General features: G+C 35.5%; 1 protein-coding gene and 1 non-coding gene across 8 annotated transcripts in view; both read right to left on the bottom strand.

Moving 5' to 3' along the window:
* The window catches only part of ZNF638 (zinc finger protein 638), a 79827-nt gene that overhangs the window by 42833 nt on the left and 13645 nt on the right, over positions 1-23349 (bottom strand). For 5 of the 7 annotated variants that reach the window (XM_041754719.1, XM_041754717.1, XM_041754714.1 and 2 more), the window contains exons 2-8: positions 21605-23120; positions 16441-16502; positions 10193-10231; positions 8742-9034; positions 6663-6940; positions 5118-5264; positions 4094-4216 (exon numbers count right to left, since the gene is read on the bottom strand). In XM_041754719.1, the coding sequence (XP_041610653.1) occupies positions 4094-4216; positions 5118-5264; positions 6663-6940; positions 8742-9034; positions 10193-10231; positions 16441-16502; positions 21605-22918 (2256 nt within the window). In that variant the 5' untranslated portion in view covers positions 22919-23120. The remainder of the gene's footprint in view (positions 1-4093; positions 4217-5117; positions 5265-6662; positions 6941-8741; positions 9035-10192; positions 10232-16440; positions 16503-21604; positions 23121-23349) is intronic. The other 2 variants (XM_041754716.1, XM_041754715.1) reach the window with 2 other exon arrangements.
* Positions 19421-19526, bottom strand: LOC121492256. Its single transcript, XR_005988165.1, has one exon. It is a non-coding gene; the product is annotated as a U6 spliceosomal RNA (small nuclear RNA).

Here is a 23349-nt window from a genome sequence, read left to right as displayed (position 1 = left end):
AAAAATTTCAAAGTACTGTTTTCATTTAGTTTTTGCAGAGTTAGGCTACAGCACTACTTCAGAGTTGCAATGAAAAATCTGATACTTTTTTCTAGATAAAGTACTCCTGCTCCATTAAAGAAAATTCTGGGAGTATGGACCACTGTCCATTTCTGCGAGAAAAAAAAAAATGCCTGCTTTCATCAGATTCTTGGTAGTGGTAGCTCAAAAATGGTTAAGAATCAGTACTAAGAACTGAGGTCTACATTGGCTTATAATTAAAGACAAGGTAATTGAATTTGTTAAAGTTGTGCCAATTCATATTTTAATCCAGTTTTATTTATTTTTTATTTTTAAAGATTTTATTTATTCATTCATGAGAGACACAGAGAGAGAAAGAGAGAGGCAGAGACACAGGCAGAGGGAGAAGCAGGCTCCATGCAGGGAGCCCAATGTGGGGATTGATCCTGGGACTCCAGGATCACGCCCTGGGCCAAACGCAGGCGCCAAACTGCTGAGCCACCCAGGGATCCCTTAATCCAGTTTTAAATACAGGGATGTAGGCAATTTTCATCTTTTCTGTAACATTTCTTCATTGATTCGAAGAAGTAGCAAAATGGAGAGGATATTCTTTGAATCACAGCCAGAGTCAAAGGCAGTCCTAACACGAAATATCAAATGTGAACGAAAACTTTTTTCTTGGTCTGACTATTCGTGTCAAAATTAAGATCTGGACCAAGAAAGCTGTAGCAATGCCCTTCTTCCTGGTTTGGGCTCCCAGTCTGCTTTAGTTTGCTCTGGGAAAAGAGTTGATGTCTTCCCCTGTAATAACATGCTAAGAAGGTTATCTATACATTTCCAATCTGAAACATCCATAGCTGGAGTTCTCTATGGGATGTCCTCCAGTCAGTCCCTAGGAAGGCTGCTCAATTACAACAGAGTCATGAGTTAGCCTCATTCAAACCATATTTAGTTGAAGAATATCAATATTTTTGACACATAGATGGCATGTTTTCTAATTTATAGTGCTGATAGCTTCCCCTATTCGTTACTATGAAAATCAGAATAGTAAATATGGGTGGGCTCTTCTTGGACTTGTTACAACCATACCAACCTTATCAAAATGTTATCAAAGAGAATTATTTTAATCTTACTGAAATATTCTAATAACCTAGATGTATCCTTAATCACTTGTTTTCCCAGATTAAACTTTTTAATATTAAAGAAGACTTTCTCCTCTGTTCTCAAAATTTAATGATCAGCCAGGTCTTGCTTGAGAGTTAACTCATTTAAGCTATTTCTCCTTTCTATTCTCAAGTTTACTAATCTACCTGAAACCATTACTATTATTATAAGAGGCTGGTTGGCTAGATGAATCTTCTAAACAAACTTCAGTAGTTTTTTCCTCTTTTCCCCTTTAATCACCCTGCTAAGCTTTCCTCCTCTTCTTCAATCATTTGCCTAATTTATTCTACAGATCACTCCCAAATGAATTTATCTAATCCATCCACTTTCCGTCACAGCTCTGTTCAAAACGTTGAATAACACTGAACGGTCTACAGGATAAACTTTACATTCTTAAATATATAATTCAATTCAATTCTTGCTTCTCCCTAACCTCCTCTGCAACTAGAGGAGTAACGTGTCACTGTTCTGGTAAATCATATGTCGGTAAAAGTTGCTCATTCTTCCATTAAAAAAAAAAAGAAAAAATTCAAAACAAATAAAACCTAAAGAAACCTTCTTTTTGCTTTTGGTTTTTATTCCTTTCTTTCTGCTTGGAAAATAAATTTTATGGGTTACCATAAAATTCATTTTTCAAATCAGGACAATGAAAATAAATATATGGTATGTAACAGATGTAAACTAGGATCATGGGTTACTCTAGCAGTAACTAATCAGAAAACATAAACGAAATAAAACATATAGATCCTTTATGGACTAGCAATTTAAGTAATATTTATGATATATACAAATAAATAGAATAAGTAAACTTAACATCCTCTCCAAAATGTACTAATGGAAACATTACTAAAGACCATTATGAAAAGACACTATATGAAGTCTACATAGAGACAAGCCATGCTTCTGAACAGAAAGAAATAAGTATGGTAAATCATCCATACAAATGCAATACAATATCAGGAGTAAATGTTCAAGATTAACCAAAATAATTTTTTTGTTGTTAAAAAGATTTCATATTTATTTATTTTAAGAGAGAGAGAATGAATGTGCGTGCATGCGTGAGAATGAGCAGGGTGAGAAGCAGATACGGAGGGAGAGGGACGGGGAAAACGTTCCAAGCAGACTCTGTGCTGAGTACAGAGCTGAACATGGATCTTGATTTCAGGTCCCTGAGATCAGGGCCTGAGCCAGAAACCAAGAGTTGGATGCTTAACCAACTGAGTCACAAATAGGCACCCCAAATAAATTTTATTTTTCCAAATTAATTTTAAGTAAAGAACAAAGAAAAAGGATTCTATCAGAAAGATGGGCAATTATGTAAAGTTACAGTACTATATAATAACTGATATCACACAGTACTGAAACAGAAATAAACGGATTGATCTAACAACAGTATGAAAAGATCTACGTGTGCAGGGTAATTTATACACATCACGATGGTTTTTGAAATCAGTGAGGAAGAACCAATTAGGTATAAATGGTGTTGGCCTAGTTGGCTATCCATTTTGGAAATAGTATTAATCCCAATAACACCTTAACTACAACTTATAGATTAAAGTAATAATGAAATCACATCTTTTCTGGCACTGGTATAAAGGGAAATTCTAAAACAAGACAAAACACAAAAAGCAGAAGCCATTAAGAGGGGGGAAAAATAAACTTGAGTACACTGAAATTAAAAATTTTATATAAAAAAATTTTATATAAACGACATACTGGAAGAAAATACTTCTCAGAGAGAATACAAAATTAGTATCAAAATCATGAGCACCTTCAAATGAAATTTCTTAAAAAGACAACCCAATAGAAAGATTAGAAAAGACATACACAACTCATTAAAACAGTAATAACTAATAATTAAGTATGAAGTTTAAATAATAATCAGGAAAACACAAATTAAAGGTCAATACCATATTTTACATATTGCATTTTAAAACTGCAAATATTAAGACGTGGGTAACACAGAAACACTAGTATTCTCATTATTATCAGACAAAATTATTATAGCTACTTAATGGGAGATCTGGTATTACTTATTCCTATATAACCTATCACCCAGCAATTCCACTAGATATCACCTTAAAAACAGTACCATAAATGTATAAGGCCTGTAAAAGCCATATGCAAGGAAGTTAACTAAAGTCCTGTTCTATTAGTGAAAAATTAGAAATAACCTAAATATCAAATCCACAAGGAACTGTTAAAATAACTGTGGCATATTTATACAAAGTGATACCACACAGAAATTAAGAGGAATGAGGAAAATCTGTATGTACTAACATTTAGATCTCCAAATCAAATTGCTGATTGAAAAGTACAAAGCCCCTATAAAGTAGACATTCTTCAGCAAATATAATAATTACATGAAAAGAACACTCATACCCAAAGCAAAACTGCAAGTACTTCTTAAAAAAGCAAAACGTCTATAGACATTATCAATGGATATATATATAAACTAAAGTGTAAGAAATGATCTAGAAAGACTAAATTCATAAACAGTAATATCTTTAAGGAAGCAAGGGCCCAAAAGAATATATACGCTCTATAATCCTATTTCTTTAAAGTTCAAAACAGGCAAAACTCAATTATGGTATCAGAAATCAAGCGGGGGTTACTTTTGGGCAGAAGGAAGAGTGTAAGTATTCGGAAGAGGTATACAAGGGGCTTCCAGGATGTTATCAATGTTACTAGCTTGTGAACTAGGTACAGGTTTCACAGATGTTTCTAATTTTATTAAGTATTTTCTCCTAGTCTATTGCTTGCCATTTAACACTGTTTATAGTGCTATTTCTGTAAATATAAAGTCATTAATTTCAATATATTTCAATCTGTTGAGTGAACATTTATGTTCTATGCATTCTTCTGTATCACTTTAAAAAGTCAAACCAACCAAAAACAATGAAACATGTATGATCTAAACCCAGTTTACCTGTGATTTTTTCTTTCCTGGAACACATACTTTCACACTTTTTCCTTTTATCTGAAGAGGTGTTGTTTCAATGTACTTCATGACTGCAGTAACTGCCTCTCTAAATTCCATTTCCAAGTAAGCCTAAATAAAATGTATTCAATTTTTAGTCAAAAATCTAACTCAAAATTCTCTGCATGACTTAGTACTTTTTGTCAAACATGAAACTATGAAATTACTTCAAGTCCTGGTTGCTTTTACTTCTCATTTTGTTCAGCTAAAGTGTCATTTAATCTCTAAGGTGTTTTTACACATGAAATGGATATTTAACCTTATAGAATTTCTATACCATTACCAAAGTAAGAAGAGAAAGATAGGTCCATGGCAGCTCATGGAACAATGAGATATAGGAAGGCAGGGCTCATGGAATAAATGGAAATCTGGTCTAACTGCTGTAAGTCTGATGTTTTTAAGGCCTCTTGCAATAAAAAATACTACTAACTATATTCCCCTGTTTTGTCTCACAATTTTATGTTCTGCTTAGTCTGGAGTTGTTCATAATTGTGATGAACTTTATTGTGTGAGTTATAGGACTGTAACCCACAGGTGAAAAATACTGTATAACAACATCATTTTTTTAGTATAATTTTACCAGTGTACTAAAGCAATGGAAAGCAAGCTATAACCTGCCATCTGTTTTTGCAAAGATTTTGAACACAGTCATACCCATTCATTTGTATATTATTTATGGCTGCCTTTGTGCTACAATGGCAGAATTGAATAGCTGCTGCAATCCTATGGCATACAAAGCCTAAAATATTTACTATCTGGCCCTTTACAGAAAAAGTATGCCAATTCCTGTTCTAAAGAATATAAAACGGTATTTGGGAACGCTGTTCACTGGAATCTAAGCACTTACAACATTAACTCTCAATTAACAATTATATATGTAGTAAAAGCTGCTAAAAGATCTTTATAAAGTAATAACCAGATTTTATAATGTAGTAACTTTGTATGTATTTTTGGAACAGAGTGAATGACTCACTTCTTTTCTATATGGAACAATGAGGACATCATTAACTTTTCCAAATGGTTGAAATATTTTTCTAATATCTTCTTCAGTACAGCCATCCTCTGGTAATTCAGATACAAGAAGAACTGAACCATAATGTAAAGACTGGTCTTTCCGAATCTATTTTTGAATGAAAGAAAATTTAAACCAAATTAAGCCATTAAGTACAACAATAAATCTCAATATAATTTCTTCTACCATTAACCTAAGTCCTTTAAAGACTTTTCTAAATATTTTAGCACAATTTAAAAGAAAAATTTAAATGTCAAGGTAGTAAAAAATATGTTTTATATATTACCACCTAAAAGCTTATAGGTAACTCAATCACAGGTGCTCTTTTCTGTTTAGAAGCATTTTGTAACAAACAAGACCTAGGGAATGTTCCAAAACTGCTGTAGAATATTTTTCTACATGAATCTACATGGCCCATCATTAAGGAGGATGAAACTATATTTTTTTTCACTTTGTGTTTTAATAGCTGAAACGGTATCTAGATAGGTTTAGCATTTTTAAAAGATTCATATATAATATGCATAAAATCTGAATACCCTGTAATATCAAATTTATCACCTATATTTAAAACTGACTTTAAAAAACTTAAAAAGTTCCACTGTCACCATCTAGAAGTCTTGAAACAAAATGAAAAGAACACTATAGATAAATTTAGCCTCTTCAAAATTTTCCCTGTACTAAAAGTTCTTCCTAACACTCTTCAAAATGGTGTAATTACAGGTTGATTATTTTAAGTGCATCCTTCTAAATATAACCTCTTTAAAGGCAAGGAATTAGAATTGTTGAAAATATTTAGACAACGTTACGAGTAATGTATACCCAAATACCTGAAGACTTGTTAATATCACATAACCATCTGACAATCTGGCTTAACACTGGCAATTACTCTAACATTTGTTCTCCGGATGCTTCATATACTATTTACTGTATCAGTAATGTAATTAATATATATAATAATACACCAATTTTTTAACTAGCACGTTACAGTCAAAATACACCAATAAATCAGTACCAGAAAATAGGCTATTCTACACTGGGCAACAGAGTTTTTGACTTCTGAACTGTACTGCAAAAAAGTAAAAAATAGGCTAAAAATGATCAATTCTCAGTAAAGACTTTTACAGCTTACTGACAAAAGATTACAAAAGCTCATTAATGTTGGCTGGTGATTATACTCACTTCCCCTACCAGATATCAAAATTCATCACAACCACCTCTTGTGTGGTTAGCTTAAAATACCCAACCATCAAAATGTTCTCACTTTTGATACATCAAATGCCAAACCTCTATGATTTGTAAGCTACAAGATTTGGAATTAATGGGCTTTTACTAAATTCATAGGAGCAACCAATAAAATATTCTGTATCAACATGGTTTAGTAAGTCATGATTTTAAACTTTTGAAATATGAAAAAAAAGAAATATGAAAATAAAAAATCCAAACAACTTTTCGGTTTCAAAATGACACAAGTATCTACATGCACTAACAAATTAAAGAACTACTAACCTTACGCTGGAGAGAAACTGCTTTTTCAGACACTGGTTTACATTCTGGTAAGGTGTCATCTTCAATATTCTTGGCTTTGTAACGAGTAGAATGTCCCACTAAACTTGAATCACTCTTTATAGAGTTTGTAGATTTAACTGATGGCTTTGATCCACTGCTAGTTTTAGGCTTCAGTGCTGGTGAGTGTCCTTTATCAACTATTTCAAGATGTTTCTGTTTATTGAATTCTGAAACATGCCCAGGTCGTTGTACTACATCTTCGAATGCTTTTTTTCTATCTAGTAAAAAGGACATAAAAACAACTTCAACTGAAAAGAATGTATGATGAACACCACCATCTCATCACATTATTTAAAAAAACAAACAAAAAAACAAAAAACTCAACTGCCCAAGTATTTATCACACAGAGCTGCTGTCAGACCAGACAGGAAGCAAATAAACACAAAACAATTCTTAATCTTCAATTCTTCACTCATGAGCCAATCTACACCAGTAGTCCTCAAACTTTTGATTTCAATATCCCTCCTCACTTTCAAAAATTGAGAACTCCAGGGACACCTTGGTGGCTCAGTGGTTGAGCGTCTGCCTCCGGCTCAGGGCGTGATCCCGGGATCCGGGATTGAGTCCCATATCGGGCTCCTTGCAGGAAAACTGCTTCTCCCTCTGCCTGGGTCTCTGCCCCTCTCTCTCTCTCTCTCTCTCTCTCTCTCTCTCTCTCTCTCTCTCTCTCTCTCGCTGGGTCTCTCATGAATAAATAAGTCTTAAAAAAAACAAAAAAATCTTAAAAAAAAAAAAAGAATTCATATTTCTTTTTTTTCCTGAGGGCTCCAAAGAGTTTTTGTGTTAAATTTATCAGTATCTACTATATAAGAAATTGAAATAGAATTTTAAAAATATTTAATTCAGGGATCCCTGGGTCCTGATCCCAGGCAGCGGTTTGGCGCCTGCCTTTGGCCCGGGGCCCGATCCTGGAGACCCGGGATCGACTCCCACGTCAGGCTCCCTGCATGGAGCCTGCTTCTCCCTCTGCCTGTGTCTCTGCCTCTCTGTCTCTCTGTGTGACTATCATGAATAAATAAAATCTTAAAAGAAATAAAAAAAATAAAAAATAAAAATATTTAATTCATTTAATAATAATAAATTCATGTGTTAGCATAAAATAACATTTTTATGAAAAACCATTTTAATTCCCAAAAGAAACAAGAAATTAGATGAGTAGCACCACAACACTTTCCCACACACTTTCATGTTGGGCTTAAAACCTGAATTCTCGGGTGGCCTGGGTGGCTCAGTGGTTGAGGGGCTGCCTTTGGCTCAGGGAGTAGTCCTGGGGGCCCAGGATCGAGTCCCATATCAGGCTCCCTGCACAGAACCTGCTTCTCCCTCTGCCTGTGTCTCTGCTCTCTCTCTCTCATGAATAATTAAAATCTTAAAACAAAACAAAAAACCCCTGAATTCTCATCTCTGCTTTGGCATCCAATCTGATGGATACATTGTTTTGCTGAAATGTACAAAGAAAATCCAGCTTCACAGATATAATAGTTGGAAAAGGAAAGACCTTGAAGACCTCTAAATAGATCTGAGGACACATATATGAGCTATTTCTAGAAATGTCACTGAACCAGTCTTAAGACACAGGTTGAAAACATGAGAAATTTCAAAAATCTTTAATTCATGGGCAAACTAAGATGCTGACATATCCATGGTTTTTAAATTTGATTTTGGGTAGACAGATACCCATGTTTCTTTTGACACTTAATAAAAGGAAGGAGAATGGACCAGAGGTTGGGATGTGGGTCAATTTCATATAGAAATTCTAAAATATATATATATGTATAAAAGAAATTCTAAAATATAATAAAATAGAATATTTCATCTCTATCTTATTAAAAGAGCTAGGATAAATAGCTCAAAATGTCAACTTTTGTTAAATCTTGACAATAGCATATAAGTCATGATTTCAAACTTATTAAAGATATAGAAATAAAAAAATTCAAACAAAACCTAAAAAACTTAGTCAAAATAAGTAGATTTATTATTAGCTATATTGTCTATTAATATTCATGACCATAAGTGTACCTGATGATCTAACTGATCTTCGTGAGGTCTTTTCAGGGCTAACTGATCGATAACATTTTGGACTACCTCTAAATGGATTTCTCATTCGATATGGTGAACGAGATCTGGATCTGTATCGAGAAATGAAACGATGGCAAATTCTTGGACTTCGACTTCTTGGTCTATATATATAACGTATTGGGCTTCGAGATCGACGGAATCTGTGACTTGAGCTTGATCTCCTAGAACGTCTAGGACTGGGGGAATGAGACCGTCTTCTTGGAGTTTCATTTTCTTTTCTGTTGCCTTCATTTCTATAAAGAAAGGGAGGAATCACAAGATTCAGCAATTTAACGTAAATTTAACTTATATTAAATGACAGAAGTTCCTTCTTAATAACAGACTATAAACACTACCAAACTCTGATACCGTGTATTTAAAACAAAAAGCTGTTTGTTATGATGCAATTCACCCTTATAGATGAATAAGAAACAATCAGAACAGATGCTCAGCCCTCTAGTTGCCTGGATCCCTGTTTTGCTATATACAGAAGAATATGTTCCCCATCAATCTCCTGGGCTTCTCCTGTACCACTATGTAGCCAACTATATATTGAAAAGTATTAAGTTAGGGACACCTGAGTGGCTCAGTGGTTGAGCGTGTCTGCCTTTGGCTCAGGGCATGATCCTGGGATCGAGTTCCGCATCACGCTCCTCAGAGAGAGCCTGCTTCTCCCCCTGCCTAGGTCTCTGCCTCTCTCTCTGTGTCTCTCATGAATAAATGAATAAAATCTTAAAATAAAGTATTAAGTTATATAAAAAATTTAAGAAACGTTTACATAAACAAATGCTTTTCAACAATTTTTCCTGAGAGATTATGCCATCTACAAATATTTCTTTGACTGCTGTACTTGCATATACACACGTTAAACAGGGACCTCCTAGGGAATACAAACCTTAACAAAACCATTCCCAACCTTCAAGGCATTTATAACGTAAGACCACAAACATAAAACAATAACAAAAACATCAATTATCTTCAGAAAAGACTAAACAAAAAAAATAGAAGTTTAGAGACAAGCTATCACATTTAAGCTGGGATAGTTAAAGAAAGATTCATAAAGATTGTTGCATTTATTTGCTGTTTAAAAGTAAAAATTATCAGGGACACCAGAGTGGCTCAGCAGTTGAGCATCTGCCTTTGGCTCAGGGCGTGATCCTGGAGTCCTGGGATTGGGATGAAGTCCCACATCGGGCTCCCTGCAGGGAGCCTGCTTCTCCCTCTGCCTGTGTCTCTGCCTTTCTCTGTCTCTCTAATGAATAAAATCTTTCAAAAATAAACAAATAAATAAATGTAAAAATGATCAAAATAGGAACTCAATTAAAAACAATTTATCTTTCAAAAAAAAAAAAGGTACCTGTTTACTCTTAAAAGAAAATCAGGTCTCAACAATCACTATTCAAAAGAATTACCTTCTTGATGGAAGGATCTCAGGATTCCAATCGGGATACCTATTTTGAGAATAAATCGTGTTAACGAACAGTTAAAATGAGATTACAATTCTCAATCTTTCCTGCAATGCATCAGGAGGACTGTTCAAAACCAAAGTTGACATAGTAATTTATTAGTATATTAAAATATGAAAATTTTCTTGGAAGTATGGTTTTTGAGTGTCTAATTCAATAAAGCATTATTCTAGTAGGCAATTCAAGGAAAAGAAACACATTCCCAGTATTTTATAAAGACTTCAAAGTTTATTTAAGTAAAATAGGCAATATACATACAAGTGTTAAGAGGCACAGAATAGGGACATGACACACAAGTGTAAACAGGGGTTAAAAGACAAAGACAGTTCATGCACTTTGCAGAATTCCAGAATGTAACGTGTGTGGTGCCCTTTACACTATACCATGCAGTCCTTGAAGAGACATATCTGGTGGAAGAAATCAGGGGAGAATTTGCAGAAAAAGGCTGCTTTTCAGGTAGCACTTAAAATGGTCTACTGTAGGCATGAATTAGGATAGGTTTCATGCAGTGGTGATACATAAAAGAATTCAGAGGCAAAACAAGTGTTCAATTTCAGGAACTGCTCTGGCTGTAGCATGGAAAGGATGAAAAGGAATTATGAGGGGGAAACCTGGAAAGGTAGCTCAGAGTCATAAATTGTGAAGGTCCTTGAAATCAGGTAAGAAGGTTGCACATAAGTAAAAGGCAACAGGGAACCAATAAACATTTCTGAAGTGAAAAGAACACAAGAATATTTTCAAGTCAATTAGAAATAAATATCTGGAATTATGGGGAAAGACGAAGATTGAGTGAGATATTTAAAAATCAGGCATGCAGAAGCCACAAACATAGTACAAAGACTGTGTGAGATTAACAGAATAGTTTATAGGAAAAAAAGGGCTGCAGACAGAATATGCACACCAACACTAAAGAGTAAAGCAAAGACAAACCAATAAAAGGGATTAAGTAGTAATCGCAGGAAGAAAAAAAGTACACAGAACAGTAACATCACAGAAGCCTAAGAAAAAGACAGCTTCATCCTCAACTTTTCTAGAGAATCTAAACTTAAAAGGTTAATTGGAGGACGCCTGGATGGCTCAGTTGGTTAAGTTCAATTCGATTTCAGCTAGGTCATGATCTCAGGGTCGTGAGATTAAGCCCTGAGGTGATTCTCCCTTTCCCTCTGCCCTTCCCCCCAATTCCTGGCTTACGTGCATCCTCTAAAAAAAAATTTAAAAATAAAAAAAATAAAGGTTAATTGGAAATTTTGGAAACATTTTAAAATTGGAAATTAAATCATTATGTCAACTGATATCCAAAAACAATTTTTTAAAACATGAGAGACACACACAGAGAGAGGCAGAGACACAGGCAGAGGGAGAAGCAGGTACCCTCCGAGGAACGCAATGCGGGACTCCATCCCAGGACCCTGGGATTACCACCTGAGCCAAAGGCAGATGCTCAACCACTGAGCCACCTAGCTGCTCCTCAAAAACAATTTTAATAACCAAGAGGAGACCCAAGTAAGGAAATGGAGGCAGCCAACTCTTTCAGCAAGTCATGTGGCAGGAAAATAAAGTCAGGTCAAAACCATAGTAACGGTAAAGTGGTTTTTATTTGTTGCTGTTTGTCTAAGACACTGTTATAGCACGTTAACTCAACAATTCACAACTTCCTTTTCCCTTTTCTGCCTCTACTACAAAGGCTAAAAAGGCTAAATATCTTTTTTCCTAACCTCCTTAGAACATAGCCAGTGACAGGTTCAAAACAATGAGACATAGGTGCAAAACCGGTGGAAAATTCTTCCTGCTTCTTGCCCTCTTCTTCCTTGAGAACACACATGATGCCTGAAGTATCTTCTAACTATAAGGTGACAAACTATGAAGACCAAAAAAAAAAGGTTAACTTTAATCCAGTGTATCTACTATCTGGCATCAATAATCGTCAAAACATGGATAATTTTACTTCATTTACACTTAGGCTTCTAAAATCCTTCCTTACTGTGTTACTATCTAAGAAGGTAAATTTCTAGTCCTGTTGTATAGTGTTTAAATCCAAGACCTCTAGAATCAAGCAATGTTAGGTCTAAGTGTAGATGCTAACACTTAATGGCCATATATCTGAAAGCCAGTTACTTAATGCGAATAAGCCATAACTTTCTCATATGCACAATGCTAGAAATATGCTGCCAACACTTAGAGGTTATTAAATTTCTGGAGCTCTCCAGTTTATGGTTTTACAAGAGCTTGAGGACACTTACTCAAGAGTCGGTGATAATGTTTTGGATCCTCATTAGGTTGACTGCTACAATACATGTTTTTGTCTCTGTTGCCCAGGGCAGAAAGATAAAGCATGTATGTATACTATTCCGCAGGTAGAGTTTTAACTGCCTGTACATTGCCTAACTAGTTTAAAATGTGCTTCAGAAGCATGACACTCCTCACAGAGGCAGTATAGCATAATGGCTAAGAACAAGGACCTAAGTGACAGTATCTCTGACCCAATGTGCTAAGTATACACATCACCTATAGCTTCTGTGACAAAAATGTTCGACCTGTATTTATGGATAAGGAAACAAACAGAAAAGTACAAAATGTACTTTTGGGACATTCTACAAGACAACTCCTTCCTGGATATTTCAAAAGAAGTCAACATGAAAGTATCCTTCTCAAAATGAATGAATAAATGAAAGAAAGGAAGAAAAGAAAGAAAAGGTAAAGTAAGAAAAGAAGAAACAGGCAGATGGGCTGTTCTAGCTTAAGAGACTGCAATAAATGAATCTTGGTTGAATTCTGGTTTGGGAGTGTAGTTGAGGGGCAAGCAGGGATTCAATGTGGTTATAACAGATCTCAGGTTCCTGAGATCAAGCCCCATGACAGGTTCCTTGTTTGGCAGAGAGTCTTCTCCCTCTGCTGCTCCCTCTGCTCTTGCTCTCTCACTCATTCTCTCTCTAATAAATAAAATCTTTAAAAATAAATTTTAAAAAAATAGTTCAAAATAGTTTAATGAAAATACAAAATAGATGTGGCAAATGATAATAATTGGTGAACAAAAATTATCATATCCATGTTTACTATCCCTTCAACTTTTACAGCTTAGAATCTTTTTTTTTTTTTTTTACAGCTTAGAATCTTTTCAGAATAATCTATTGAGCAGAAAAGAGGGGGAAAGGAGTAAAGATCCATGGGCTAAGAAAGACTAGTTATGCCAATTATTTGCTGTGAGATAGCAAAGAAGTTGATTCTCTATGCCTCAGTTTCCTCACTGGTAAAATTACAAATAGTCATTATACATACATCTCACAAAGTTGCTTTGAAAATTAAATTATGCGAAGGACTTAAATTATGCCCAGCATACAAGAATATATTCTTATTTATTACTAATACTAAAATTCTGATGCACTGTATCTTTTCTCAGGTTATCCAACTACTTGTGTATCATATCCAGAAAGATCCAACAAAGACAGAGAGAGGGAAGAGTTAATCAGCCTTACGAAAAGGAGTAAGAAGCTAAATATACATCAGCAGGTGAATAACTAAATAGATTAAGGTATAGAAACAAAAGGAACATATGTAAAAAAACAAAGAATGGAATAGCATATATTTTCCCATGGAATGATTCCAAGCACCTGATCAAATCTATTTCTTATCATTATTATTTTTTTTTTTGCAGTGCAGAGAAACACAAGAAAGAATTATTCAAGAGCATACAACCTGAAAAAGGTAATAATGTAGGCTAGATAATACAGTGGCAGGCACAGAAAGCATTTTAAAATCAGGGCCTAAGTGCATGAAAAAAAAATAGGCTATCTACACAGAAGGCTTTAACAAGTATATGTGCCATTTGCTCTAGTAAATTAATGGCAGTGTATATAGCTAGAATCTTATTAACATTAATGCCTACCTACAGCAAATGACTCACTACCACTTAAATCCTTCACCTTCATAAAAATCAGACATCCCACTGGGTATCTGAGAAAATTTGTGGCTTAGGAGAGATTTTCCATTTCCTAGTGGCAGCTAGGCCTATCTAATTCAAATAACAAATTATCTCCATATAATAACCTATGCTTGTCTACACAATGTCTATATAGAGAAGCAACTCTATTCATAGTCTTTATGATTCAGGTAGGGCTTATTTTCACATTCAACAGTAGGAGCAAGCATATGACACCAACACAGGTAGGGTACCCAACTAGTTCTCACAACTATTATAACTGATTTCAAGATGGACAACTAACTCAAAGTGGACCAAAAGAGTCAAACCTTGGACTTAAACAGAAGTTGTGAGGAAAGTGGGTTTTTTGACATGTTTGTTTTGTTTTTAACTCCTAGAATTATTAACTACACAGTTCATTTAAGTCCTGAACTATGGGGGCTATTTTGCTTTGTGAAGGCAGTATACCGGGGATCTCATGAGGCCAAAGTAGAAGAGATCAGAACAGTCAAGAAACAAAAATATTTCTGACTACTTTGATTTTTGTTACAGCATCAATTCAGCTGTTCCTGAAACTAGTATCACTCCTTAAGCTTCCTCCTTCAATAAACTAATAAATTCCCTTACGTTAAAAACTACTTTGGGGCAGCTGGGTGGTAAAGTCAGTTAAGTGTGAGACTTGGTTTTGGCTCAGGTTGTGAGCTCAGGGTCATGAGACGGAGACCCTCATTGAGCTCCATGCTCAGTGTAGAGTCTGGTTAAGATTCTTTCCTCTCCTTTTCCCTCCTCCTCTGCTCATGGTCTCACTCAGCCCTGCTGGCTCTAAAATGAATGAATGAACCGGACTTAGCAGTTTAGCGCTGTCTTCTGCCCAGGGCGTGATCCTGGAGACCCGGGATCGAGACCTACGTCGGGCTCCCTGCATGGAGCCTGCTTCTCCCTCTCTGTCTCTCCATCTCTAATAAATAAATAAAAAATCTGGGATCCCTGGGTGGCGCAGCGGTTTAGCGCCTGCCTTTGGCCCAGGGCGCGATCCTGGTGACCCGGGATCGAGTCCCACGTCGGGCTCCCGGTGCATGGGCCTGCTTCTCCCTCTGCCTGTATCTCTGCCTCTCTCTCTCTCTCTCTGTGTGTGTGTGACTATCATAAATAAATAAAAATAAATAAATAAATAAATAATCTTAAAAAAAAAACAGCATAAAAAAAACAATTAACTTATTAAAATAACTAAAAAATGAATGAATAAATGAATAAATTCTTTAAAAAATAAAGATAAAATAAAAATTAAAAATAAAAATTAATTTGAGGTAAGTTTATCACTTATGACTAGAAGAATCCTGAATAATCTCAAAAACTTTTTCTGAGGTTTTCATAAAGAACAAAACCAAAATCCAAAACAGCTGTCACAAAATCATTTGCCCCAAAACATGTTACTATCAGTCTAGTGACCAGTAACTTGACACATAACTGTATCATATTTAATGATAGAAGGGGCACTACAATTTAGTTTCATTATTCCAAGGGATATATGAGATTCCTATTAAAGTCACACTTTTTATCTTCATAGCTGTCTTAAAAAAGCAAAAGTCTGAAGAACTGAAGAGCCAATACTGAGGAAACCAACATACCTAGCTTGTTTATCTCCCACTTAAGGTTTATTCTTTTATTTTTTCAAGATTTATTTACTATAGAGAATGTGCATGTGTGAGCGAGCAAGCAGGGAAAGGAGGTTGGGGGGAGTAGGGTGGGGGAAGGATCCCAAGCAGACTCCACCCTGAGCCGGCTGGCAGGGCTCAATCTCACAACCTGAGCCAAAACCAAGGGCCAGATGTTTAACTGAATGAACCATCCAGATGCCCCTAAGGTTTATTCTTAAAATAGGCTCTAAACCAGGAGATTTAGACCTGAAATTTAATTTGGTGTTTGGTTTGGGGTGGCTTTTTGTTATTTATCCTTTAGGCAAGTGGGGCATATAGAAGGAAATTATACCTACTATAAAATAAACCACTGCAAAGAAGGCAAGCCAGCAAGAAATGAACCTTTGATATTAAAAGTCTACCTACTGGGATTAAATTAGGAGAGCATCAGAAGAAAAGATCATACTTGTTTCTCTCCTTTTGGAAAAAGATTAAATATACTTTATAAAATACTTCAAACAGGCAATAGCTTTCTAAAAATATTTTTCTCTATAGTACCACAGTAAAGGTATTAAAGTCATATCTGAACATTAACTATTTTGTAAATTTGCTACCTATAAAAAAGAAAAACTTGTTCTTACTGTTGACGTAACTGGCGGCAGCTCTCAATATGAGTAGATGTATTTTGATGCTGAATCCAATCCTATTGTGAAAGGACAAAAGTGATGAAATTAGAATATTCCTCATACTGACTAATGAAATTATGCTTTTAAAAATGACACAGAATACTTTTTTCAAAAATTAACAAATCTAGTTATAAATAACATTTGACTACTCAATGATATTTCACAAAAATAAAATGCCTCCAAACAAAGCCACTTAATAGCAGACCACACTGATGCCATTTTGAAATATTTTAGTATAAAACACATTTTAAAAATCATACCCATGGACACTCATTTTGAAATCAAATATATATTTAAACTTGGAAAAAATAAAAGCACTGACCAAAAATAATTCATCTTACATGTAAAAATACTCCAGAACACCAAAAACTCTATAAATAATTATAAACAGTATCTGAAATGGCATCTTCAAAATATAGTATCAATGATTTATATCTCTAAATTCAAGCTAATAACATCAACAACAAAAAATCCTACCTCTTAGGCCAGTACCATTCCAAACAAGGTACCCACTATATTAACAAAGGATAAGATTAGTAAAAATATGAAAAACTGCTGATTAAATCTAATTTACTTTCAGGACTTAAGGGAAAGTAACACTATTTCAAAGACAATATCCCTTACATGTAGAGCTTTACAGTGAACAAAATTCCTTTTTAATACATTTCTTCATTTATAAATCTGCCCTAAAATTACATTCTGTACCCATAAATAGCTCCTGGAAGATATTATCTGATTAGAAGTTTTAAAAAAGACAACACAGTTTTCAAAGATTCAATCCCCCAAGTGAAACAGTTAAAAGCAATGTGTATTTTTATTACTCAATGTTTTATTGTTTTTCAGCATTTGGATAGGAAAAGAAATTACTCAACAGTTCTGTTTTAAAATGTTCCTTGAGGAAAATATTATTCATCTCCATTTCAAAAACATTTTAGTATGTCATTGCTACAAACTAGAAGTCTCCAGTTAAAACCACAGCTGACACTGATCTTGGAATCTGCCTTGTCAAGAACTATCCGAAGACAAATGCATGCTATTTGCAATACTCAGCAACAGGTTATGAAAAACCCTGAACTATTTCATTAAGTCGTGGAGCTGATTGTGGATTGCAAAAAAGAAATGTCTGCATATCCCGCTCAATGCTACAAATAGAGTGCTAGCAGAGTTTGGAAGTTAAGAGTCTCTAGTACTGCTGAACCCATGCCTTTGACATTAACTGGACATTGTTTACATCAAAGAGACACACTGCCAAGTAGTGGGTTGGGCATGATTTATTTAGATCATAAAGTGTTTCCTGTGAATAAGTTGCCATCATTTAAAAATCCAGTGATTTTACCCCCAAATCCAGACTTCCAGTTTTTCTTGAAGAAATAATACTGGACATATATTCTATATAGCAACTATCAACTGATGTTGATAGCATACTCTCCAATCCTACACATACATTCATACACATACACACACACATCCTGTGCTGTTTAACAGGCCCACTTCACTGACTGATATCACTTGCTTAAGCTCAGTAAATATACCTTTGCCACCCCAATTTCTAGACTCTCTAATAACAGTATCCAGATGAGGTAATAAGGGTCCAAAAGCAGTACTGCCTCTCCTGAGAGAAAAAGTGATAATTACTAGGCAGGAAGCTTCAAGGACTGTAGACTTGAGCCCAGAATCAAACTGTGAAAATACCTACCCACGTAAGAGTTCACTCTATCCTCCAAATACCTCAAAAATCTTTTACGTTAATTAGTATTTTCTCAAACTGAATTATTTCAGTGAGAAAGATAGCTTCTAAACTGAGAACAGGGATGCCTGGGTGGCTCAGTGGTTGAGTATCTGCCTTTAGCTCAGGTCATGATCCCAGGGTCCTGGGATGGAGTCCCACACAGGGTTCCCTGCTGGGAGCCTGCTTCTCCCTCTGTCTGTGTCTCTGCCTCTTTGTGTGTCTATCATGAATAAATAAATAAAATCTTTAAAAATAAATAGTGAACAGAGAAAAAGACCTAACTTCTAAACCAAGCACAGCTCCTCGTATGACGTCTAAATCTCAATTTAGAAATCCATTTCACATTCTACTGTTGCCTTTTTCAGACTATAGTTTTAAAGATTCAGCGGTGGGGAACATATGCATCAAATGTCACTTAGTAAGAAAAAACTCTGCAATCAGTAATTTACATTTATTGGCTACAGTATTTACAAGATCATATATATGCACATTTACAAGGCAGCAAGATGTATCACACAGAAACGAGAGGTAGTTTGTAACATCTAAGTCCATGTTCACAAATCTCTATCATGTGGTCATCTAGTAGTGAAAAATTTATTAGTCAGATCCATCATGCTGTTCTGTTTAAAAAAAAAAAAAGGTGTTTTTTGTTTTAAATGGCAATCTCTGTGAACTCTAATGATTTTGTAAGTTTTACTTTTATCATATTAACCTAGACTTTCATCATCTTACACCTGACGTAACTAGGGAAGCCTCGTATTTGGTGTCTGCTGTTATCACTTCTCATTCCTATTCACCTTGCTCACATCTGCCAGATTTATCCCCCTAAAATACACTTTGAACATGTCACTTCACATATCAAGGACTTTAATTAGCTTCCTAACGCATCTCACCTCAAGTCTAAACTCTAAGCTAAGCTTTCAAAGGCCCTTGGTACTTATTGTTATTGCTGACACCTGAAATGTCATCCCTCCCATACGTATATCTGAAACCTACTTATTATTCAAGACCCATATTTAACCTTCTCCATGAAGTTTTCCCTCCCAGATCCTTCCAGTTCAGAATCAATGCAGTTAGTCACTGTCACTCAATCTTATCAACTACTGCCTTTTGAGGTCAGAAAGTATATTTATACTTTTTTTAATTTTTGCTTTCTCCTTTTATAGTATCTATATGAGATGATGGATGTTAACTACACTTATTATGAAAAATATAGAACATATCATGAATTCTCATGTCATCTTTGCACATGGGCCATGCTAATTTCTTCTGTACCATTCAATTTTAGTGTAAGTGCTGCCAAAGTGAGTATTATTTATACTTCTTTTGAATTACATGCTGCTAAATACATAACAGGTATTGATAAATTGATAATGCTGGTCTGAATGGATATAAGCCTGAAGATAGAAATATTAAATTTCTCTCCCCTACAGCAGAGCCAAACAAGTGCAATCACCACACCATCTGATGCCCTCTAATTCTGTAAATTCCTTAGGTGTGTAATTTTTCTCTTCAATGAGACTGTTTAAACTGCTTAAGACCAATGTCTTCATTTTATATAGCTCTCATTTCTGCCCAGCGTCTAATTGAGCCATGTATGAAACTGGTAATCAGTAAATACTCATTGAATAAACATACATGTTTTTCATTCCACAAAATAAAAACCTTAAGTTCTTTAAGATACCTATCGGGCAGCCCTGGTGGCTCAGCGGTTTAGCGCCACCTCCGGTCCAGGGTGTGATCCCCACATCAGGTTCCCTGCATGGAGCCGGCTCCTCCCTCTGCCTGTGTCTCTGCCTCTCTCTCTCTCTCTGTCTCTCATGAATAAATAAATATTTTTTAAAAAAATACCTTTCTTGGATTTATCATGACTAGTTAAAAGTTCAAATGGAATACAGAGAGCCTATTACTCAATTCAGAATTTAGGCCAGCACTACTTAGAGACTATTTAACTAAGTGCAATGAATTATTCTGAGATTTTTCAAGACTTGGCTATCTCCCCTGATAGCAAAGGCAACTATTATTTTATTAGAACTCAGCAAATCTGGCTAAAATGAAAAAGAATGCTGCTTTCCTTTGCTGGAGTTAACAAAAGCATCAGCTGAAATCTGGAGAGTGGGTAATACATAGACAATAAAAGGGCAGCACTGGAAGGAGAAAAAAGAAAATTAACACCTATAGGTTTTTAAGCCTATTCAAAGTATACAACCAATAACAGGGCCTTGAATTGAAGCTTATTTCCATGGGAAATACATTCCTTCCTGATTATTTATAACATAAATCTACAAATCACATTAGTGAACAGAAGAAACACTGGTTTCCAAACATATGTAAGTAAATAAAACATACTGGGAAATTCCTACACAAATCCACCAACAGTTACAGTTGACCCTTGAACAATAATACAGGTTTGAAGTGCACGGGTCCATTTATACACAGATTTTTACAGTACACATAAACGTATTTTCTCATCATTTTCTTAACATCTTTTCTCTAAATTACTTTATTGTAAAAATACAGTACACAATATTAACATACAAAACGTATTAACCAACTAGTTAATGTTGTCGCTAAGGCTTCCAGTCAACAGGCTATTAGTAGTTTTTAGGGAGTCAAGTTGGATTTTCAGCTGTGCAGGAGCTGGCACCCCCAAACCCCAACCTGTTCAAGAGTCAACTGTACTATCAGAGTATATTCTACATTGCTCTTCAGCACCTCTATAAAATACTTTCTTCTAATTATACTGACCATAGAGGTACTAAGGCCTTTTTAAATTTTTTCTCTAAATTTCTACCATGTTACACCGTGAGCCAACAGCTAGGCCCAAAATAACTACTCTTGACTCAATTTTGCTATGGATTAAGTTATTTAGGCTGCTCCTTCTCATGAAACACTAAAAATCCTAGTCTAGCTAGAGTCAGAAAGTATTTGAATCAACATTAACTGTCCTTTAGCCCAAGACGGGTAGATACATGCAAGGCTACAACATACTATTTCTTAAAAGCGTGCAGTACAAATATTTTATTCCAACTTTTTATATTTTTATAACAGATTCTATTTAGATAAAGTTGACTCGTGATATTGTTTTATTAAGTCCACAGTTTATGTTATGTAAGTTTTATGTTGCATGAATTTTCTGCAAGAACTAATTGAAAGTTCAAAGTACATGGACAAACTATGTGGTGTGCCCAGTCACAGGAATACAGAAAGCCTAACAATTCAGTATTTAGGCCAGGGCTACTTCGATTATAACTAAGTGGTGATGTTGCAATCAATCACAAATAATTTCTGCCATTTCCTCAAGACCTAGTTAACATCAGCACAATATGAAAATTTAGAGGAAATTTGGGCGCTGATTATCATTATACAGTGATCTTTAAAAACACTCACCTTCAAATGACTACATTCTACGTTACACAGAGAACACAAATGTGGAAATATTCTTGGAGATGCTGCATAATAATCATTCATCATAGAGGGAGTTGGAAGTCTCTTCATCTTCTGGGCATCAGCATGTGAAAACTTTGGTAACCAAGATGCTTTCACAATCCCAAAGGGTGACTGAATGGGAATATCAGCCTCTGACTGGTAATTCTTTTTACTTCCTCCTGATCCATGTACACTGGATGAGTTAATCACAGGTTCATGTGGGATCCGTTCTTGCTGGCTTACAGCTGAAATTAATTCTGATGAAAAAGGTTGCTGGTTCATAGACGGAGGAATAAGAGATTGACTCATTGTCTGGTTAACTGTTTGGCTAATGGATTGACTGACAGATTTTACAGGTTCAAGGACTGACTGTCCTCCTGAAATGTGTAAGCCTGACATCTTAGTTCCACTCTCAACTGGGAAAAAGGACTGATTATTAGAGGACTCACTGGGGAAGTCCATCTGTCGAAACACATCTTCAACAGGAAACATAGAATTACATATCACATTTGGAGTGGGAACAGATGCAGAAATATTCTGCTGTGACCGAAATTCATTCTTGACCTCATCTGTTGGAATTTCAGGATCATAAATACGTACTTCAAGTGGATCTTCTGTGTAGCCATATTTGCTTGCATGCCCATAATCAATCACATTACTGGAAACTGCCTCATTACCAAGTGTTTCTTTATTTCTGCTCTGTGAAGGTAAATTAGGTAATCGGCGCCCCATTTTTCGCATTCTTATATCCCTCAAAATTAATGGCATATTTTCAGGAGTTAGCTGTTCATCAGGATAGCGACTAAGTTCTTCTAAGTCTTCATTAGATAATCCAAAACTTGCTAAGATACTTGAGGCACTCTCTTTTGTATAGCGGCTCTGCACTTGAGGACTCTGCTCTGTAACCTGTGTTATAGAACTCTGTTTCACTCCCACTGATGCAGATATATGAGGCTCATCATCCCACCGGCTACCATGAGGCTTCCCCTTCTTTTGTTGTGCTTCATGAAAATCCAATTTTTCTTTGGTCAATCTTGGATCAGTTCGGTGTTGAGTTACCTGAACATTCATTCTCTGTGGTCCCATGTTCTGGTAAGATTCATGGCCAGCAAATCTGTGTGGAATTCCACGGGCTCTCCCTGCTGGGTAAAATCTTGGAAGACCCATGGATCCAGGCCTCATAAATGGTCCTGGAGGCCGCATCCCAGAAGGGTTAGGTGCTCGTGGCCTCTGAAGTGGAAAGTTTCCTCGTGGATTAAACCTGGGTCTCGACATGGCTATTTTCAAGAAAGCCTGATTTAATAAAGTATAAGGTGGTGTTGAACTATGTGAGGCAACGGCATTCAGCTGCTGAAGCGCCAACTGAGTCTTAATCTGAGCAAAGTGCAAAGGAGATGGGCCCAACAGAAGTGGGTTTGCAATGCCCAGGTTCAAGGAATTCACAAGTGGTGCGAAATTTTCCAAGAATAACACAAAGCTGAAAGTTAAAACACAAATATTAGATCATTTTAACTCAAACTACTTTATGAAGTGGGTTCTACAGCCAGTGTAAAACATTTTGAAATAAAGCCATGAAATCATCCTCCATTTCATATACTTTTAGAGTGTTTACAAGAATTGTTAACTTTCCCAAAAAATGTTCTCTTCTTTTCTTCCCCGAATCCAGAACACAAACCCCAAACCTCAAGCCAGAGTTCAGTAACATA

Source organism: Vulpes lagopus, chromosome 5, assembly GCF_018345385.1.
Source record: "Vulpes lagopus strain Blue_001 chromosome 5, ASM1834538v1, whole genome shotgun sequence".
Lineage (NCBI taxonomy): Eukaryota > Metazoa > Chordata > Mammalia > Carnivora > Canidae > Vulpes > Vulpes lagopus.
The sequence above is the reverse complement of the archived record's forward strand: the minus strand, read 5'-3'. Positions and strand labels throughout refer to the sequence as shown.